Below are 21304 nucleotides of genomic sequence, written 5' to 3'. Positions count from 1 at the left end.
AATTCCCCTGGGCCAGACGACAGCCATACTCCAGGACTCCAGAGGAAGAGTTCCTGGCCGTCCGGCCAAGGAAGAGGTAATGCCGACCGACACTGGGGCACGGTCCCCAGACACTCATGAGCTGGAGAGGCTGCATCAGACTTGCTCCCTACACCACCCCAGGGCAACCCCGGCCAAACTTGTCCTGAGCCCAGCTCGACAGAAGGAACATGGTTCCTTGGTGTGCTACAAATCCTTCATAGGGCTTCTAGGGGTTCCCAGCACCCCCTACAGCTTCCCAACTGCTATTCATGTCCTCCTTGCTCACCCCCACCCTCCATCCCGGGGCGGTGCCTCTCCCCACAGTGGCCTGAAGTCTAGGCAAAGTCAGTCCAGTACCTCCTTGATGAGCAATTCTTTGAGACTGGGGGGTGGCGTGGGGGTCAGGCCTGCCTCCTGCAGGGCCTGGAGCCGGGCCTCTGATTGGCGTTTGTCCAGGCCCAGGCGCCAGGAGAGCCGGACGTGGGCCTCCAGAAAGGGTGCCAACAGAGGGTGGGGGTTCTTGTCCCCCAGCAGTTGCAAGGCCCTCTCACAGCATGCCCGGGCTTCCCCAGGATCTTCCAGCTCCTGGTGGCACACAGCCAGCCCAGCCAGGGTCAGCAGAGGTCGGTCTGGGCCCAAGGGGGTGCCTAGCTGGGTCTGCAGCTGCCAGGCGTTGGCCCAGAGCGCCAGAGCCTCATGATAGAGGCCGGTGCAGGTGAGGCTCTGGGCCCGCTGCAGCTCGGGCAGTACGAAGAAGTCCTGCAGGTCTGGGGCAAGGCGCAACTCAGGCACTGCCTGCAGGTGGCTCAAAAACTGCTCGAAGGCCCGGCTGCGGCGGGCGATGGTCTCTGCCGTAAAATTCCGGCGCAGGCGCTTCCGGGGGAATGAGATGGCGGCCATGGAGCCCCGGAACTGTCGCTGCAGGTTTCGGTGTAGCCGCTCAAAGTCCGAGTAGCGGCGAGAGATCTGGGCAGGCTGGCAATCAGGTGGCCCTGGACCCATCACGGCGAGGGTGTAGAGCTGTGGGGAGGGTGGGGCCAGGGCAGGTGTGAGTTGTCCGTGCGCCCCTTCCCTCCCCACACCCACACCTCAAGCTGCGTTGCCCCACTTCTTCCCTTCGCCCCTGAGACTGGGCCCAGGAGGGTGGGAGCTGCTGGGGCGGCAGCCAGGGAGCCCAGTCCCATCTTACCTGAGGCTCGTCTGAAATGACCCGGGCCGAAGGCAGCACGGGGAAAGAGAGACAGAGATGAGCTTCAGTGCCTGGAGCTGTCACCCCTTTTGCCCCCTTCCAGGGAGCACTCCCTTCCCATAGGGCAGTTAGCTCTTCTGACAGCCCCTCTGGTAAACCAGCTGGGAGCTGAAACCCAGGCCCATCTCTTGGGCCTCTGAACCAACCTTCAAGACCAGCTTGGACTTTGTTCCGCTCTGGACACAGAGCCCCCACATCCTTAGCCAGGTTATTCCGAAGCAGACCTGGAGGAGAGGTCTTCAGATAGACCAAGTAGCGATCACTGTGAAGAGGGCATCGGGACACAGGTCCTAACCCCCTGGTCAGCTACTCCCTCGCGGCGTGTCGTCAGGCAAGGCAGTCCCCCCTTGGGTCTGCTTTCCTCGAAGTGGTGGCCTAGGTCAGTGTCCACTCACAGGTGGGATGCGTACAAGTAAATGTTGGTTCTGAGATTCTAGGTGGTATGTGCTGGAGTATAAATAACACTGAAGCAGAGACAGGAGGTGACTTCCCGACTTCCCCCCCGCCCGCCCCTATTCTCTTTGAATCCTGACTACAGATGAGAAGCTCTCTGTTTGGTTTTTAAAATGCACTTTCCCACACGTCTCATCTCCACTTTCAGAAAAGACCTAGAAAGCAAATCTCAGGTCAGGGCCTTCAGGCAACAGCATTCATGCAGGGTTTTAATGACTGCTTTTATTGTATTAATTTTTACGGTATGGCAAGCAAGGCTTTCCAGCTACAGTACTGCCTTGAAGTCTTTTGAACTTATTTATGAAAAAAATAGGTTTACTTAAAGAAAAATATTAAGCAAGGAATCGTACAAATAGCATTTAGCTAGGACGAGAATCATGAAGGTGATACTGGAATGACTGATGTTTGAGAAACGCTGATCAAGATGACCATGAAGCTGCCCCTAGGTCTGAGCACCTGAATACGGATTAATCTGTAATAATGCTGACCCACCAGGTTTAAAAAGGGGGATTAGTTAAGCATGAGATGTTGAAGGCACACTAACACCAAACCCAGACTTTTCTCTTGAATTTGTTCTGTGAAACTGCCAATATTCTAGCCACCTCTGGTCTATTCTATACTTCTCTCAAAGATTGAGTGTATGTTAATACTAAGGATTAAAAGGTTTAACCTTAAAGAAATTTATTTTACTCCCATTCAGTTCCGCATTCCCCAAACATACTGGCCGCAAAACCTTTTTTTTTTTTTTTAAGGAATGGTTATCAACATTCCAGGGAACCAGTTTCCTGCAAAATACACTTCAGGAAGCATTGTCTAAAATGACCCCTTATATTCATGTAGCTTTTACTTTTATTTTTAAATTTTTGGCAAAAAGGAAACATTTTATGTCCATTATCTCATGAGTAATAATGACAGTAGCTCCATTAACTTAGCACCTGCCCCTGCTATGATGTGCTGTGCTGGGCACTTTACTATGGAGCATAGTGAGGAGGGAGGCCCTGACTTGACAGCGGAGGAAGCAGGCTCCACGGGAAGCAAAGGGCTCAAAGACTTCCCCTAAGTCACAGAGCTGGTAAACGGTCCAGCTGGGATTCAAACCCAGGCCCACCTAATTCCACAGCCTGGGCTTTCAACCCCGTCGGGAAAAGTTCAATCAGGATTTAGGGTCCCCTTTGGACAGAGGACGGGACCTGTCTCCCCAGACATGGGCCAGGGCATATCTGACCATCCTGCTCTATCCTGTCATTCTCAGAATCATCCCAAATTTCCCTGCTTCCCGGCTGTTCCTTGGGGTCCCTTTGCCAGTGCGTGAGGCCTGGGACTTCTGCCCCTTAAGACTAGATCATCAGAGTCAATCCCTGCTCAAATTGGAGCAGTCACCCCATGGGCGTGGCCCTTGTTTACTAACAGCAGCAGAAAGGAATGGAGAGGCCCACATGTGGGACACGGCTCCAGGCCCCTTTCCTGCTGAGTCAGAAATGGAGGAGGGTGTTGAAGAGGAGGGACGTCTGAGTCGGCCAGGACTGGCCAGGTCACGCTGGGTTTCAGGACCTGGCAGACCTCATTCTCCCTTGTCAGTTTCTCCTTTCCACAGGCAAGGAAAACCAGACTCCAAGGCCTTCCCCCACATTGCCCTTCATCCCAACCCCTACCCCCTAAATCTAACCCTCAGAACAAGATTATTGTGTACAGTTTCGGTGCCCGGGGACTGATTGACCTGGGTTGTAAGGAGGCCACAACAGGCCCTAGATGCCAGACATTTTCAAGCCAAAGTTAAGTCATAATAATAAGACTTTTATCAAGCACTTCATAATGCCAGGCACAGTGCTAAGGGCTCTCTGTGCACTGATTTAATTTCTGCAACAATCCTCTGCATTATTCCCACTGCTCGGATGAGGAAATAGGGTTATCAAGGTTACACAACTCACCCAAGGTGAAACAGCTGGTAATAAGTGGGATCTGAATCAAGGTCTGGATCCAAAACCCATTTTTTTTTTAACCACTAACAAATGCAACTTGGGTCTCAGGTCTGACCCAGATATTCTTTCCTGTATATCCTGTATTTTGCTACAGTTTGCAAAACCTGGGGGGTGGGACCCACACATCAGTTCTCTTAGTCTCAAAACCAGGATGGGGGGCAGGTCCATAATCCCTCAGAAAGCTAAGTCATTTGCCTAAGGACCTGAACAAATTACATCCCCTTTCTGACCTCAGTTTCCCCACTCCTAAAATACAGTGACCATTTATAACTATACAGCTAGACACCCACCGCCCCCCCCCCCCCCCGGCCCCACCTCAGCCCAAGGAAGTTGGGAATCTTCCCTTTCTCTTAGCCAGACTTCTAGACTCACAGCCCAGAGGTTCCTGGACCCTCACTCACCACGTACTTGGAGGGTGGATCCTTGACTACGTTAGCGCTGGTCACCTCGAAGAGCAGCCGCTGGGGCACCAGAGTGTTGCGGGACTTCTTCCAGAAATCCTGCAACTGCCTTGCCAGGGGCTGACTGCCCCGCTGTCCATCAGGTGGGAGGCTCCGATCTGCATGGGGACATGACCAGTCACATCAATGGGCCTGGGGCTAAGGTGGACATAAACCACGTGTGGTGACCTCACTCATCCTCCCAACAGGTGAGAGGCTTTATTTCCATTTGACATAAATGGAAACTGAGGGCCAGAGAGGGGCCAGGTGCCAAACACCGTGTCTGGCAGACAGTAGGCTCTAAATAAATATTCCCCCCCCAAAACATCGCGAGCACATTAACGATTTGTATCCCAGACCCTGTAAATTCAATGCCCCCAGCAACCCCAAGATGGGAGTGATTTCCCCCATTTGACACGAGGGAAAACTTGGCTCAGAGAGGTGGTGTGGCTCTCTCAAGGTCACACAGCCAAGAGATGGCTGGGGAACAGGGCTGGGGTGGAGGCCTAATCGAGGCCCAGGGTTCCCGCTTCTGTCTTCGGGAACTCGCCTGCATCTTCTCCCGACGCCCCGTCCCCAGAGGGCAGCGGGTCGGGGCCAACCTCCCCGTCGTCCTCCTCGTCGTCGTCCTCTTCGTCCTCGGCGCTAGTGAAGCTGAGGGTGCCGCTGAGGCGGGAGGACAGGCCCTCGGCGTCGTCGTCCTCCAGCTCCGAGCTCTCAGGGAACTGCTCGGCCTCCGGGCCGGTCGCCGCCTCCCCCGGGTTGTCGCCGGCCAGGGCGTGCCGCAGCCGGTGCAGGAGCCGCGAGGCCATGGCACCCTGGGGGGAGTGCGCGACGCTGGGTCCTGGGCGGGGGCGGGAGGGAGACCCGGGGCCCCTAGCGGGGAGGAGGGGCGGGGCCCAGCCGGCGGAGGGAGGGACGCCGCGGAGGCCCCGCCCTAGCCCGTTGGGGTTCCCGCGAGCCGCGCGCGTCTCCTGGCGTCGCCCCCCCACCCCCTCCGCGCAGCCTAGGGCCGCGCTCTTGCCGGGAGAGGCCAGAACACTCCCCCCGTCTCTTTCGGCCGCTGGCGCCTCTCCCTCCCGCGCCCCGCGGTGCGCTCAGGGGCGCGCGGTTCCCCAGCGTCCGGGGTGCAGCCCCGGCAGCTTACCGAGGCCGGCCGGGCTTCGCCGGGCCCAGGCCGCTCCCAGCGCCGCTCCGGCCGCTTCCTGCCGCGGCCCCGCCCCCGGCCCCGCCCGCTCCCCGGAGCCTCCCGGGAATCCCGGGCCTTTCGCTCCGTGAGGGACTTGGGAATCCTGGGTAGGCCTGGGCGAACCCCAGCGTCCTGCGGGATCGTACCCAGTCCGCAGGGTCTCACTCCCCCCGTGAATCCTGCCACCCGTCCCGAAGACCCAGTCTGTCCCGACTGCCCCCAATCTATCCCGCAATCTCCATCCCGCACTCTTAACTTTCCAAAGTCATGCCACAGTGGGAAGCCCATCTCTCCGGTGAAAAAACTGAGGCCAAGGGAAGACACGTTATGTGAGTTGGAATCTGACCTCGAGCCTAGAGGCAAGGTTTTTTTCCTGTGTAAAACAGGAACAATTAAAACTAGTACTAATTTTGCAGTCCTCGTAAGGACCCTGATCCAGTGCCTGGCGTAGACCAGGGGCTGACAGACTAATCAGTTCCATAGTGATTATCCTTTCTACAGTCTTCACACGTTCTTACGATCTCATTTGAACCTCACACATAGGAAGTAGCAAACGGGGCAGTGAGATCCAGAAAGGCAGAGTTATGTGCCCAGAGTCACACAGCTTGCCAGAGGTTTCTGAGTGTGGGGCCTTGTAGCCTACCTTTCCTGAGTTCCTCATTCTTTTCTTTTCCCACACAGAAGGCCTGGTAATCTCAGCAGCTTCTCTGAAGGGCTGGCTGTGTTTTATCTTTTACCGGGAGGGCAGCAGTGGGTCAGGAAGAATTTATTGTCACTTCCTGTCAAAAGGCCTTGCTATCAGTCCCTAGCAAGGCAGATATTGTTGGTTATACAGTCGAACAAATAAAATCTCTCTGACAGTCCTTCCTACCCTTTTTGAACAGCACAGGAGGGAGAAGAGGGGGAAGTAGCTTTGAATGGGAAACACACTCCACTATGTGCAGAGGTTCCACTGTGACCTACATCCTGTTCTAGGCATTTTACATGGGGTCACATCTCACACTCACATCTTGGGGGAGGGGCTGTTATTGGATAATAACGGTCCGTTTTCAGGATGAAGAGGCAAGTTGACTTTCTCAAAATCCAGAGCTAGGAAATACAGGAGCTAGGATTTATGGCCAAGTCCATGTAATTTCAAGAATCTAGCTCCTCTTCATTCAGCTTAGCAGCAGGGTGTGGGGGCAAAAAGAGACACACTTCATTCCTTAATTCATTCAACACTCACTCATTCATTGAACACCGAAGAACATCAACTTGTATTTTGGCATAGGTCTCACAAATCTGGGTAGGTGTTCAAAAACACAAAGCAGGTGTTCATAAAACCATGGGTTGTCAGAAATCTGGTCTGGTACTTCTGTTTTACAGATGGGAAGTCTGAAGCTCAGTGAGGGGAAGGGACCTACCCTGGGCCATACAAATAGGACCAGAACTATTCCTCCTGAAGTCTTGTATTCTCCACTATCCTATAATATCTCCCTACAGCCACCCTGAGAGATGGTCATTACATTCCTGGTTGCATACAGTCAGTAACAGGGAGCTCATTATCTTCGGAGGCTTCCCATTCCTGTGATTTTTCAACCTTGACGGTTAGGAACTTCCTCCTCATAACCAGATGCCACTCCATTCAGTTATTCCTATAAAAAACACGGTATTTATTGAGCATGTGCTAAGTGCTGGGTGCTGGGGAATGCAGTGAAGAACAGGTAACAGTCTTTGGTCCATGGAACCCAGAGCAGGTCATGTCATGTGGCATGCTCAGGGCTATGACTGAAGAAACTACTGAAGACTGCCTTGGACTCCCTTGGGATCCTGAAGGAAGTGATGTTATTTTTGATTTGTATTTTTTTTTCCAAGTAATCTCTACATCCAACGTGGGGCTCAAACTTATGACCTGGAGATCAAGAATCACATGCTCCACTGACTGGGCCAGCCAGGTGCCCCTTTAAATATATATATATAAAATAAATGTTTATATAAATATATAATATATAAATATATAAACACACACACACACACACTCATGACGCCAAGATCAAGATTTGCATGCTTTACTGTCTGAACCAGCCAGGCGCCGGAAGGAAGTGATATTGAAGCTGAGAAAGATTACAGTGAAGTAGGCAGGTAAAGAGAGAGAAGATGCGAGTTCCTGGCAGAAAAAACAGCACATGCAAAGACCTGGAAACTACACAGGGTGTTGTTTGGAGCTGTATTTTAGTCTGACCAGAGCAGAGCAGCATGCAGGATGGGGAGGGAAGGAGATGGAGGTTGGAGTGGTTAAAGGGAATAGATAAATTTGGACCTTATCTATTTTCCTGAATAAATGAAAGAACAAATTAATGAACAAATGATTGCTGAGGGTTCCAAGTTCTCTGCTTCAAAGGAATCATTGGTGGCTCCAGGGCTCACGTCCAAATTGGACTCCCCTGGTGTCGCTGCCCCTTGGCTCTCTGCCTGGCCGGTGGAGGCCTTGTGTAGCCTGGCCTAGCTCCACTGAACTTTTCTTGGGAATGTCTATAAATAGAGAAAGATGGTGGCCCAGCTGCCACTGTCCGTCTACCTTCCTTGGAATCCAACCTCCTTTCACTGGCCCCAGGCTCTGCGCTCAGTTGTCTTCATGCTCTTTCTGTTGACTTAGCCACTGTCCACAGCATCGCCTACCTCTCCAACACCCAGCCTGGACCCTGTGGATTTGCAGGATGGGCTCCCTTCGGACTGGACTTGCTCTGCCCATCTCTCCAGATGGCTAGCTGAGCTGCTCTGGACTTCTTCACTGAGCTCTAGGAAGGGGCCTGCTGCCCCTTTACTCACCTAGAGAACCTGCCCCTAATCCCCCTCTCCCTGAAAAAAAAAAAAAAAAAAAAAGAATCCCAAACACCCTTTTCCTGGAGAAGGTAAACTTGAGAGGAAGATGTGCTTTCAACTTTATTTCTCCTCCAACTGCATCCCCATCTCCTGGACCCCTCCCTAGATTTCTTGTTTGGACAGGTCTCCTCAAGGGTTGTCCCAACTTCCCTTCAGGATTAATAAGAATCACTGACATGGGGCGCCTGGGTGGCTCAGTCGTTAAGCATCTGCCTTCAGCTCGGGTCATGGTCCCAGGGTCCTGGGATCGAGTCCCGCATCGGGCTCCCTGCTCAGCAGGAAGCCTGCTTCTCCCTCCCACTCCCCCTGCTTGTGTTCCCTCTCTCGCTGTGTCTCTCTCTCTGTCAAATAAATAAATAAAATCTTAAAAAAAAAAAAGAATGACTGACATGACTAGAGGCCTTTATGATTTACAAAGCCCCCTAGTAAAAAGGGAATAATCCTAGCTTCTCCCTCATGGGATGGGGTGATCTAGGTGACATCACGTGGTTAAAATGCTTATCATAGAGTGTGGCTCCTCCTAGAGGTTCAATGACTGTGGCCGTCACTTTCCCCTCCTCCCCTCCCCTGCCCTCTACCATGGTTCAAAGACAGGACGTTGCACTTGCCAAGCACCAACCCTATGGAGTGGGCACAAGTTGGGTGACTTGTAGCTGGGCCCCCATTTCCCATGGTCTGTGAGGGAGGTCATGACTGTCCCCATCACCACCTCTCGGAGAAGGAAACTGAAGCTCAGAGTGGCACGTCGCCTGCCTAAGAGTGCACTGTTTGCAGAGACAGGATCTGGATCTTGGGTTTCATCCTTCAAGGCTTGTGCTCTTCCTCCTCTGCCATGCTGCTTCACTTTTCTCGATTCCGATCGTCCTCACCCATCTTGGAGCCAGTGTGTTCCTTGAGCAGGGGTTCCCTAAGGCAGAGGAGCAGGGCGGGTTCTCCTTCCAAGAATCTAGGACATTAAGGCCTGCCACCTGCTCAGAGGCTTAAATTTCTCTGCAAGGGCCCTTCGCTAAATTAGGTAATGGGCTAGGACTCTGGGATGGGGGCGGGGGGGGAGGGGGGAGGGGGGAGGAGGCGCTCGCTGACCCCAGGATCTGATTGGCCAGGGCAACTAGTCCTGGGGAGCAGGGAGGTGGGAGGAGAGGGTGCCCCCTACAAATCTGAGGGACTGGAGCAGGCCAGGGCATCTTTGGGTGGTGGAGAGCTGAGGAGGTGACCTGCAGCAGAGGAGGCCCTGGGACTAGCAACCATGGTAAGGACAAGAAGGGACTTCATCACTTTGCTTGCTGGAGCACTTCTGGACCTCTTCCAGGCCAGATCTGGGTGCTCTGTAGTTCAGTAATTGGACGTCTGAAGATGGAACATGAAGGCTCCTGGGGCCCAGATGTCTAGGAGGAAGCCTGGGAAGAAGGCCTTGGACTTCTCTAGGAAGGGGAGGGGTTGGGGGGTCCTGGGGATTGCCGACTCCCTGCAGACCTGAGGCTTCGGCAGTGTTGGTTACGGAGCCATGAGGGGGTGCTAGCTTGTCTCCCTCATTGTAGAGGGGGGGGACCCTGAGGGCCAAAGTGAGTCACCTAGCAAGCCCGTGGCAGGGGTGGGCTAGAAGCCTTGCCAAACTCTCCTGAAGACTTGTCTGGAAGAAAGGGGGCCTGCAGGGTCTCAAGCCAGCTGAGGTGCACGATCCAAGAGCTCCAAGGGTGAAGAGAGGGGGCTTCTGGCAAGATAGACCAAGGTTAGAGAGACCCCGGCCTCCCAGAGAGCGGTCCGAATCTGGGGCTGTCATTTCCCCTGAGGTCCCCTTCCCCACGTCACTTCAAGGGGTAACTAGACCCTGGAGGACAGCTGCTGTTGCCCATGCCAAGCTAAAAATAGCCTGTCCTCCTGCATGGGCAAGGAGGAGGGCGGAGGGGAGGGCAAGAAGGAAGGCGGCGGCCAGCCAGCCAGCCGGTCGAAGAATGCCTTGGCCACCTCAGCCCCTCCTCCCCACCCGCCTCAGTCCAAAGCCCCATAGCCCGATGGCTTGGCTTAGATGTGGCTGGATCCCCTCTCCCGAAATGTTATTTTCACCTCCACAAGGCCCCCCATCATATTCTGCCCAGCACGAGTAGTGTTTACTCCAATGGCTGAATGATAAGAAGGAAGCTTAAAATCTCCATCTCCGCAAGTTCTTGGAGGGGAGGGATGATGTGTCTCAATCTTGGTCTCAGTGCCCAGTCTCTGGCCTGACACCTAGCCGGCGCTCAATGACTTTGCCTTGCATTATTATTTCTTTGAGAACAAACATTTATTGAGCACCTGTTACAGAGCCAGGCTCTGCTGGGAGCTAGGGAAAACTGGGAAATGACGCTGGAATAGTGCTGGCACCGTACAAACCCCTTTCACATCCCTGATGTCATCTCATCCCTGAAAAGCTGCTGAGAAGAAATAGGGTAGAATTAGCACTTGCCCGAGGTTAATGGGGCGGGGGGGGGGGGAGGGGAGGTTCCTGACTTGACATCTGATTAGCAAGTTTGAAGACCTTGGGCATAATCTGTGTTTCCTCCCTAGTTCTTCAAAACTGGGGTCAGGTGCTGTAGGAGCATGCAGAAGGTGTTGCTGGTTTGGAATCGTTTTTCTGGAAGACCAAAGGGCACTGACAGAAGGGGGTTGAAGAGAATGGGGTTAAGGCAAGAATGAGCTCTGGGGCCGCCCCTTCTGCTCTCTGACTCTGTGTCTTCTGCAGACTGACCAGCAGGCGGAGGCCCGGTCCTACCTCAGCGAGGAGATGATCGCTGGTGAGTGCAGGAGTGCCGGTGGGAGGGCTGGCTGCTGGGTGGGGGTGTGCTGGGCAGTGTTCAGTGTCTGGGCAGGGTGGGAGAGAAGGTGTGAGGCTGACAGTCCAGCCGAGCCCGCCTCAGTCCTCTGCCTCTTCCAGAGTTCAAGGCTGCCTTCGACATGTTTGACGCTGATGGTGGCGGGGACATCAGCGTCAAGGAGTTGGGCACGGTGATGAGGATGCTGGGCCAGACACCCACCAAAGAGGAGCTGGATGCCATCATCGAGGAGGTGGACGAAGACGGTGAGCAGGTGGTCCTCCGAGGCGGGGCTGCGATGGTGGGGAGAGGGGGGCATGCAGGGCTGAGGCTCACTCAACCCCCTGCTCCCCTCAGGGAGCGGCACCATCGACTTCGAGGAGTTCTTGGTCATGATGGTGCGCCAGATGAAAGAGGATGCGAAGGGGAAGAGCGAGGAGGAGCTGGCCGAGTGCTTCCGCATCTTTGACAGGTGCACTGGGGGCCTGGGGGCCGAGAAGGCGCTGAGCTCGGCGAGTCCCGCCGGCGGGGCGCTTCGGCTCTCCGCGCGCCGGTGCGGGAGGGGGCGTCGCCGTGGCCAGGGCGACTCGCCCTCGCCTGCCCTGAGTCCTGCCTTGTCGTTTCGCCCCGAAGGAACGCAGACGGCTACATCGATGCGGAAGAGCTGGCTGAGATTTTCAGGGCCTCTGGGGAGCACGTGACAGACGAGGAGCTCGAATCCCTAATGAAAGACGGTGACAAGAACAACGACGGCCGCATTGACTTCGACGGTGAGGCCCGCGGGAGCGCGGCGGGGGGCGGGGCCACGCGGGAACGCCCGGGGCGTGGCCCCCACGCGGCACTCCGTGGCTTTGTGGGCAGGGTGGGGAGCTCTCGCCGGTGCCGTGCAATTTATGCTTCCCCTCCCCGTCCCCGCAGAGTTCCTGAAGATGATGGAAGGCGTGCAGTAAGAAGTCGCCCTCGCCTCCGCCCACACCGCGCGTCCCTCGGGCGAGGGCGGTGCCACTCCCGTCCCCCCCTGCCCCGTCCCCTTCTCCGCCCCGAGAGGCAGGCGCGGCCCCTGCTGGCTCTGTGTCCAGAGGGAATAAAAGCAGACCCCGCAAAGCGCGTAGCCGGAGTGAGAGGAGGAGCGCGGGGTGGGTGTGGGTGTTAGGGCCCGCCTGACTGGGTCGCCGTCCAGGGCGCCACCCGAGCGTCCTCGGGGCTCCGAGGAGGGGGGATCTGAGCTGCGGGAAGCACCGAGGCTCAGGGCCGGGGTCCCCGCAGCTGGAGCTGGGCGTGGACAGCTCGGCCGAAGGGGCTTCGGTGGCGCCTGGCGCTGGAGGAGGGAGGCCGGCGGGTTGGGGGTGGTGGTGGGGGTGGTGCGGGCTTGGAGCTGTCGGGGTGAGGGTGCCGGGGATGGAGGGTAGAGTGAGGGCGCGGCTGGCGGCTGGAACGCGGGGGAACGCGGGGGAGGCCGAGGTGAGGCCCCCTTGCTTCCCCACCGTCCTTCCTTTCTGGAGTCTTGGGTGCAGGCTACCGGGCTGGGGATGGGAAAGTGAGCATCGTACGCATCCGTTCTGGGCAGCATTCATTCCTGCTTGACTTTTTCTACTTCATCTCTTCTGGGCGTTTCTAGGTGCTCCATACAGGAGATGGCACGGGAGGGTGGGGGGTACACAGCCGGGAAGGAAGTTCTGACGTCATCGTCTCCACCCTGAATCCCTGCCTCCAGCTCCGGCCAATGCCCTCAACACAGGGCCCATTAGCAGGAACTAGCTAAAAGAAATCTGACCTGGCTGCTCCCCTGTTGAAAGACCTTCAAGGCTCCCTTTGCTTCTAGAATCACGTCCAAATTCCTTTCCCCTCCTTCCCGTCTCAGGTTCCAGCCACACTGGGCAATTTGTCGCTCCTGCTCTGGACAGCGGGGGTGCGATTTCAAGCCTTTGGGCTTTTGCTCATGCTGTTCTCCCTCCTTGGAATGCCCTTCCTCCTCTAATAAGCCTGGCAAAGTTTTCAACCCAGCTCAGATACTCTCTTGTCCCTTGATCTCTGCTCCCACTGGCTTCCAGAGCTCTGCACACGCCGTCAGTTAGAGCAGGCATCAGGGCCAAGCTAACGCAGTGCAGTGCTGATTTCGCTTTTGTTTTTTTTTTATTTTTTTTAAAAGATTTTATTTATTAACTTGACAGACAGAGAGAGAGAGCGCGCGGGAGCAGGAACACAAGCAGGGGGAGTGGGAGAGGGAGAAGCAGGCCTCCCGCGGAGCAGGGAGCCCGATCCCAGGACCCTGGTGGGATCATGACCTGAGCCGAAGGCAGACGCTTAACGACTGAGCCCCCCAGGCGCCCGGTGATCTCGCTTTTAGAGTTTGAGTCCTCATTGCTGGCGACAAACCATTCTGTGCTTCGGTTTCCTGTGCTGTAAAATGGGGATAACGACAGTACCTACCTTGCAGGGTTGTGAGAACAAGTTAGTGTGTGCAGTGCGGAGTGCTTAGAACAGAGCATGGCACATACTAAGCACTTAATAACGGCTATTATTAATATCACTACTATCACCTTGAAACATTGAGCTGTACTGTTATTCTTTGCCACAGTTCTCCCTCTCCAAGTCCTTTGTGTTCTCCGCTCCCCTTGCCGAGCCATTCGTGTTCCCCAGTTTGTATCTCCAGCCGGGATCAGTCCTCGTCACTAGGACTGCTTCCTGTGTGCTGGGCCCTGGGCCTTGCAGGCAGGTCCCGTTCGTGCGCACAACCCTCGAGGCAGTCGGATACTGTTCTCCCCCTTTTACAGTGGAGGAAACCAAGGCAGAGTGAGCTGACGTAGCCAGGCACGCGGACATTTGGTGGAGACAAGAGCAAGGCTCTTAACCGTGGCCCCCGTGTACCTGTTGACAGTTCTACCTGTGTGTCCTGAGTACTTGAGACTGGTCCTGCCCGAAGCTGATAAATCCCGCTCACCTTGTTCTCCAGTGCTCCCTTATCTCAGAGATGGTACCCTGAGGGGTGGGCCTAAGGCAGGGGTTCTGGAGCCCCCTTGCCGCTTGTAATTGACTCTGCCCTGCTGCTTTCCTTCTGTCCCCTCTCTGAGCCCACCCGGTGTTGTGGCTCAGGCCGCCCGCCATTGCTCACCACGTTGCTGAGAACAGTAGTTAACCTCCCTGCCATTTATTCCCCAGAAGCGGCTTTCTGAAACCAAATCTGATCACATCCCTGCCCTACTCCAGGCTGCATTAGCTGCCTCAAGGTAAAGCCCTGCATTTTAATTAAAGGCCTTTAGCTGAAAGGCCTTACACACCCTAGGTGAACTGACTGCCAGGCTACTTTGCCAGCAGTCAATACCCCATCTCCTTCTCCAGGAAGTCCTCCTTGACCCTCTTGGTCTTCATTAGGTACCCCACCTCTGAGCTCTTGTAACATGCGAGACTAGCAGCTGACATTTATTACCCGATACGCCAAGGCCCATCTAGCCTATGAAGTAGCTACTAATATTTCCTTTTTACAGAGAGGTTAAGTCTAAGTGTAGGCAAGTAGCATGGGGGTGGTGTGGGGACTGCTGGGTTTGAGCTCTACACCACCCCTCTGTATGGCACTCACTCTACCCCGCTGACACGCTTATCTGCCCCCCGAACTTCAGCCTCTGAGGACAGGATCGTGTCCTTTCCCCTGCTTTATCCCCAGCCCCAAGCATAGGGCTTTTACTTTGTAGGCACTCAGTAATTTTATGGGGTGAATGGGAACAATGATACCTTCTAATCCTTACTGAACTGGGCTTCTTTTTGTTGCAAGTACTGAAACCTAAAGCAAACAGACTTAAACTAAAAAGGGACTTACTGGCTCATGAAACTGGGATGCTAAGGCGTCGCTGCTGGAGGCTGGCGTCTCGGTGTCACGTCCATTTCCTAGCTACTCGTGTCTGCTTGCCTTTCTTCCATCTGCAGCTGTCTGCACCGCTGCCCAGACTCCCTCCCCTTTTAGCAACCCTATTAGTAAAAGAATTCTACTTTCTGCCAGGAATTAATTCCAAGGAACACTCTGCTTGGTTCTAAACTACAGTCAGTCCCTGGGTCTGACACGAGGCAGGCCATGTGGCCATCCTGGGGAGGGGGGCAAACACTTTGATCAAAGACCACGTGGAGAGGCATCCTAAGGCAGGCAAAAAGGTTCGCCCACCTTGGCCAGCATCTAGTAAGAACCACTAGTGCCAGGTTCTGAGCTCCCTCTTCCTAGACATCCTCTAGCCAGGGGTTTTCAACGTTGAGAGGGCATCAGAATCCTGGAGAGCTTGTTGGGACCAAGACTCTGCATTTCTACCAAGTTCCAGGTGAAAGGGCCACAACCTTGAGAACACCCGCTCACACCTTTAATTTCAAGAGAGATGTAGGACCTCAGGCCCCACCCAGACTGACTGAATCCAAGTTTGCATTTGAGGTACACCCCCGGCAGATTTATCTGCACCTTGGATTGGGCAGCACTGCTCCAAGCCCCCAGGGGGGAGCTAACAGGAGCACAGGAGACGGACTCGGGGAGGTCATCCAAATCCCATCCCAGACCCGCCGAGGCCGCTTCTTCCCCGCCTGCCCCTGCCGCCCCTGCCGCTGCTCAGCGGGGGCACAGGGCAGTAAAGGAGCCTGGGCTGGCAGGAGCAAAAGGAAGGGGAGAACCTTCCTGATGCCCTCCACTACTGTCTCCTCCCCTCCCCCCAGGCCATGCTGGAGGGCACCTGGCTGCTGTGCCGGTCTACCCCGGAGATCTTGCGGGACTGGACCAGGGCCATCGCCCGAGCCTGCTCTTCTCCCCTGCCTGCCCCCGCTGGTGCCCCTGCTGGTGAGGAGTTTCCCGCCAGGGGCCTGTGGCAGCCCAGTGTCAAGAGGGCCTCGGGGCTGGGGGCCTGGGCCAGTGGGTGCAGCAGCCGGAGGACTCACTGGTGGAGATGAGCAGGTGAAACGTACTCCCTGGGAGTGTGGAGCCATTCCTGGGGGGGCCCGGGGTAAGGGCTGAGTCGAGCTGTCCTGGGGTCTGTGGCAGGAAAGAGGTGTTCCCTGGTTGTCTCCCAGACCCTCGGCCTGCTGTAGGGTGACGTGAGCGCCTTCTTTCTCCGTCTCAGGCCCAAAACACCCCCTCAGAGAGAGTAGGTGGCTGGTCCTCACCTCCCAAGCCCCTGCTGTGCACCCAGGTGTGCATATATACTCTTTCTACAGCTACAGCTGTTTTGCTCCAAGGTCTGGTTCAGCCTCATCTGTATTCCCCTGGGACAGCTCCAGCATCCACCACCATTCCTGGTACACGTCACAACTCGATAGAAAGGCATTCTGTAACACCGTCTTATAGAAGTGGAAACAGATGCAGTCATGAAATGACTAAGGTCACAAGGGAAGGAATCCTCGTCACCCCCTCGCTCAGCCACTCAGCCTGTCAGCTGCCTCCAGGCTTTGGGGACAGGAGCAGGGCAAGAGCCGGGATATGCTACTCCACCCACCCTGAGCCCTCCCAACCCTGGGGTAACGACAAGGCAACTTGTAAAAAAAAACCCAATGTATTTATTTAATATATTTGTCACAAGGGCTCAACCAGAGACTTAATTTAAAAAACAGAAACAAAACAAAAATGACACCACAGCTTAAGATACAGAGTCCTAGACAGAAATGAAGAGAAAGACTATCTAAGGAGAAAATAAAAAGACAACACAAAGAGAGAGGCTGGACAGTCAGGGATCTTGGCTGGAGACCTGCTTCGAGTAGGTTTCTTGCAGATACTTCTTAAAGGCTGGAAGAGAACAGGCAGGTCTCAGGGAGTGGTGGGGACAAGGTTACAAGGGGCCCAGTAACATCAGGTTACGAGGGTTACAGGAGGCAAGGGGGCAAGCAAGGATACAAAGGTGGGAGCAGTCTGGGGAGCTGGGGAGGATTTCCTGACACAATAGATTCTCCTGCTGCGGGCTGCCTGGTCAGGTCTCCTGGATGGGTTCTGCTCCCAGGGATGCTGGGGAGGTGACTGGGGTTCTTAGTGAGCAAGTCATTTACACAAAGTTTGCTTTCTACTTAAAAAGTCCCTCAACCTACATTACTGTAGGAAGTTAGCTTTCTGATTTTACAGCAAACAGGCAAATCAGAAACACCAAGGCAGAGGTAGAAACTGGGTTATCTGGGTTAACCACCCACCCCAACCCAGTCCTCAGGACACGATCCCAAGTCACTAGGATCCTTCTGTTTGAGGGAGCCTTTGAATATTGGGGAGGGATCACCCGGTGCCCGAGAAGGATGAAGGACCCACCTGTGGGGTTTTTCCAGAGCTCGGCAGCATGCGTGTTCAAAGGACTATCAATGTTTGGTTCTGTGGATGGAAAGAAAGAGAATAGTTAAGTAGAAGAGGCTAGCTGGGGGTGGGGGCGGTCCGGACAGGTTCCCAGTCTCAGGGGGGAGGCGCTGGTCTCAGAAGTCACCTCCTAGCAGGCTCTGGATGGACAGCAGGATGGTCCTGACATCATACAGGGCAGACCACTTGTCCTTCAGGATGTCCAGGCAGATATTTCCCTGGGTGTCCACGTTGGGGTGGTAGCAGGGTGTGAGGAACTTCACCGTGGGCGCGTTGTAAGGGTAGCCACTGGGGAACTCCAGCGAGAGCTTATACCTCAGGTCTTCATAAACCTGGCATTGGAGAAACAGAGCGGGGGGGAGTGAGCCTCCCACCCTGAGCCTCATATCCCAACCCAAGCCCCGGTAAGGGGCTTGTAAGGACCTTTGAGTTTGCCTCGGACTTGACCAAAGACAAAGTGTTACACTGGCTGTGGTACTTTCTCTCCTATCTGGTAGGGACATCAGTGATCCTTCAGTGTAAACTGGCATCCTGAGGACTACCACAGCTGTGCTTTAGTCAGCCACAACATTAGCTGCTGACATGTAAAAATTAGGATATTTTAGACATACACCTGAATTTGTTTTTGTTTTTTTTAAAAATAATATTCCCTTTTGTGTCCATGAATGGACACTTGAGGTGCTGCTACCTTTTTTTTTTACTATTAAAGATTTTATTTATTTATCTGACAGAGACACAGCAAGGGAGGGAACACAAGCAGGGGGAGTGGGAGAGGGAGAAGTAGGCTTCCCGCCGAGCAGGGAGCCCGATGTGGGGCTCGATCCCAGGACCCTGGAATCACGGCCTGAGCCGAAGGCAGCCGCTTAACCCACTGAGCCACTCAGGCGCCGCACTGAATTTTTTTTATTTTTATTTTATTTATTTATTTATTTTTCTTCAAGATTTTATTTATTTGACAGAGAGAGACACAGCGAGAAAGAGAGAGAGAGAGGGAACACAAGCAGGGGGAGTGGGAGAGGGAGAAGCAGGCTTTCCGCCGAGCAGGGAGCCCGATGCGGGGCTCGATCCCAGGACCCTGAGATCCCAGACCCGAGCCGAAGGCAGACGCTTAACGACTGAGCCACCCAGGCGCCCCTGAATTTTTTTTTTTAAAAAGGCTTCGTTTTTCAGTAATCTCTACACCCAACATGGGGCCTGAATGTTTAACCCCGAGATCAAGAGTTGCACGTTCATTGACTGTGCCAGCCAGGCGCCCCTGGATTTCTGACTCATCTTTAACCAGATATGCAGCAATGGGAAGCTGCCATCTTGAGACTGGTGCCCTCCCACTGGCCAAAGTCCTCACGTACCCTCCATCCTTCTTTCTGTTCGGGCCCCTATAGGCATCTGAGATGGACAGCCCTGCTTTCAACCCAATGTCTTCCTGGACAGAGGGAGAGACAAGGGCCCCGGGCTCAGAGCACCAGAACAGGACAGGCACGTGTTGAGCCAGGCACGTATTGAGCCAGGCACGTATTGAGCCAGGCACGTGTTGAGCCAGGCTCGAAGCTCGCGACCTGCACTTGGTTTTCACCCCAGCCCGCCCCCAGACCCCGCAAAGTCACACTCACCTACCTCACCCTGCACTTACTGTGCCTGCTGCCCCATGGATGGTCCCCACCCATTTGAAAAGGTTGTCGGATTCAGGGAAGGCAGAGATGCCTTTGTCACCAGACATCTGGGGAAGAAACAACATCTGCTGGGCTGCACAGTACACTTTTGGGGGTCAGTAGGTGAAATCCTTCCCCTTAAGCTCATCAAATTTTGATCCAAAATTTGGCTCAAACTGATGGGCTTTTTTGAGGAAGTGACTCAATTCTTGGGGCTGAACCTGCCCCTTTGGGGAGCAGCACTGGGGTGTGTTAAGGAGGGAAGGGTTATGCAGAAAAAACACAAAGCAGCTCTGTGCCCCCAATCTTGTTGGATGCTGGGAATCCAGTTCGACATGCTAGTTAGGGCTGGTTACATAAAAAGCCTCAAGACCATTCACAGACTAGGGAGATAGGGAATATTGGCATTGACGGATCTGAGTTGGATAGTCAGGGTTAAAGTAGACAAGGTCACCTAGGAAAAATTACTTGAAAAGTACGACAGGCGTCTTCCCTAAGAATAGTAAGGGGGAGGGTTGGGTGTGGTTAAATCTCAGGGCAGGGCAGTAGGGCCAGGCAGCATAGAGAGAAGAAGGCCTTGCATGGCTTCAGGGAACTCTATTTTAGAGGGAACTTCATGGTGGTGGTGGTGGTGGGGGTGGGGGGGGAGGGATCTGGAGTAGACACTGCTGGAAAGAAAGGTGTAGGCGGGGTCTATTAACTTCTTCCCAGAAGAGGAAAGCGGACTCATCTTTTTATCCCCTGTGCTGTGTCTAGCAAAGAGCCCGATGTAGGAAAGGAGGCTACTGATAAGTGAGTGGGGAGGTGGAGGGTGGATCAATTGGCCTGGGGGTCTGGGCAGGTAGTCACTCACCATGAGGGTCATCAGCTCCTGCTGTAGCCTGCAACATAAGCGTTGGGAGTCACCCGGGAGTCTGGATGGGCCAGGGCTCCACGCGGTGCTTCTTCCCTCACCCCAGAATCTCTGGGGGAGCTGTCATGGAGGCTTCCCCTACCCTGAGGCCAGACTCAGCTGCGGCACACTCACTCCCATTTCCACCGAAGAGTCCCAGGGAGTCCTCACCCTTCCTAATTCCAGGTTCCGGCAGGACGGTTCTGCCTCGTTCTTAAGCCCCTCGGCTTCTCTGACGTCTCTCTCCCTGTGCCGGATCCCAGTTTCTCCCCGCTTCCGTCCCCACTCCCCCTCCCTACCTCGCCGAGCCACCGAAGGTCCCAGGCACACTTTCATCTTGGCTCACCCGCGGAGGATCATGGCGGCGTACCTCCCCCTTCTGTCCTCCTTCGGGGGGCCCTCTAAGGGCAGCCCGAGCTCCCGGCGTGCCCTCCTGCCCCCGCACATCTACCCACTCCAGGAGGAGGTGGGGGCCCGGAAGTCCGAGCTCTGGACCCCAAGGCCCAGGGCGTGCCGGGCCCGGCCAGTGTTACTCCACACTCCTCACCTCTTGCCCACGGGGCCCCGGGCGGCGCCCCCGCTGGGCTCGGCTCCTTTGCGGGCGGCGGCGACGCTGGCGGCAGCTGGGTCGCGGTTCTGGGAGGCCATCCCGGGCGGTGCGGGGAGAGAGACAGGAACTCGGAGAGCACGACTGCAACTGCAGGGCCGGCGGCCCGCCCGCCCGCGTTTGAATTGTAACCCTCCGGCAGCACTGGCCAATCAGCGGCTCGCTTGGGTTTGATCCAGCCAATGGGGCGCGCCAGAGCGCTGTGTCACTGCGCAACTGCTAGACCCACCCCCCAGCGCACCAATATTGGGCGGTGGAAACCTGCTTCTGAAGGGCGATTGGCAGAAGAGGCTGTCATTAACTAACGAATCTGCAGCGGATTGGTGGCCTTTGGAAAACGCCGACCATTAAAGGGCCGAGAAAAAGTCCACGTGGGATGAACACTTTCAGGTCCCAGGACTGGCTACCAGAGCGAGCTCCCGGCGCGCTCAGCCGGGATCCCCATTCCCAGGAGGGAACGTCTCCGGTCTGGCGACATCGGTACCCTTCCCTGAACCGGGAAACCCTTGCTCCTCCACATATTTTAATGTCCCCGACACCTCTGTAGGGACCTTATGGGAGGGGTATGACGGCCAGAGCAGGAGACTGTTGGAAACAGGCTTCCACAGCAGCCTCTCCCACGGTTTGCTGTGTGACCCCGGACACGGCATTTAGTATTTTCACCTGTAAGACGGGGGCAATAAAAGCATCTCCGCACTTTTCTTCCGGTCTGTCGTCAACCCCTATGGTGCCAGCCAACACGTCCTGCCACTTCTGTACCTTAGGGGATGAAGAGATAAGAAACAGGGAAGGTTTGCAGGGTACACGGTGTTCCCAGCTTTGTCTCATAAAGCAGATAGGCACGGGGCAGTGGGACCTTACTGGGTCCGACCTGCGATG

General features: G+C 55.1%; 3 protein-coding genes across 10 annotated transcripts; 1 reads left to right on the top strand and 2 right to left on the bottom strand.

Annotated features, from left to right (window-relative positions):
- Window positions 1-134: 134 nt before the first annotated feature.
- Window positions 135-5999, bottom strand: SNX21 (sorting nexin family member 21). Of its 6 annotated transcripts, XM_027620650.1 has the most exons (6): window positions 5975-5999; window positions 4693-4960; window positions 4104-4261; window positions 1417-1494; window positions 1211-1221; window positions 882-1041 (listed from the first exon to the last, which is right to left on the bottom strand). In XM_027620650.1, exons 1-6 carry the CDS (start codon window positions 5990-5992, stop codon window positions 1023-1025), a joined length of 552 nt encoding a protein of 183 aa, XP_027476451.1. In that variant the 5' UTR covers window positions 5993-5999; the 3' UTR covers window positions 882-1022. The 6 variants fall into 6 exon arrangements, with proteins under 6 accessions (XP_027476448.1, XP_027476449.1, XP_027476451.1 ...); XM_027620651.1 differs by lacking the exon at window positions 1417-1494; XM_027620647.2 differs by lacking the exons at window positions 1211-1221; window positions 1417-1494 and having other exon boundaries at window positions 135-1041.
- Window positions 4323-12087, top strand: TNNC2 (troponin C2, fast skeletal type). Its single transcript, XM_027620656.2, has 6 exons — window positions 4323-4351; window positions 10913-10964; window positions 11105-11248; window positions 11340-11454; window positions 11616-11752; window positions 11901-12087. The coding sequence occupies exons 2-6, from the start codon at window positions 10955-10957 to the stop codon at window positions 11930-11932; spliced, it is 438 nt and encodes a 145-aa protein (XP_027476457.1). The 5' UTR covers window positions 4323-4351; window positions 10913-10954; the 3' UTR covers window positions 11933-12087.
- Window positions 12088-16493: 4406 nt separating this feature from the next.
- Window positions 16494-21226, bottom strand: UBE2C (ubiquitin conjugating enzyme E2 C). Of its 3 annotated transcripts, XM_035728933.1 has the most exons (7): window positions 21089-21226; window positions 20366-20515; window positions 19780-19807; window positions 18908-18994; window positions 17405-17609; window positions 17236-17295; window positions 16494-16728 (listed from the first exon to the last, which is right to left on the bottom strand). In XM_035728933.1, exons 1-7 carry the CDS (start codon window positions 21112-21114, stop codon window positions 16670-16672), a joined length of 615 nt encoding a protein of 204 aa, XP_035584826.1. In that variant the 5' UTR covers window positions 21115-21226; the 3' UTR covers window positions 16494-16669. The 3 variants fall into 3 exon arrangements, with proteins under 3 accessions (XP_035584826.1, XP_035584828.1, XP_035584827.1); XM_035728935.1 differs by lacking the exon at window positions 18908-18994; XM_035728934.1 differs by lacking the exon at window positions 21089-21226 and having other exon boundaries at window positions 20366-20599.
- Window positions 21227-21304: the final 78 nt, after the last annotated feature.

Source organism: Zalophus californianus, chromosome 8 (assembly GCF_009762305.2).
Source record: "Zalophus californianus isolate mZalCal1 chromosome 8, mZalCal1.pri.v2, whole genome shotgun sequence".
NCBI classification, from domain to species: Eukaryota; Metazoa; Chordata; class Mammalia; order Carnivora; family Otariidae; genus Zalophus; species Zalophus californianus.
Note: the sequence above shows the minus strand (reverse complement) of the source record. Positions and strands in the feature narration are given on the sequence as shown.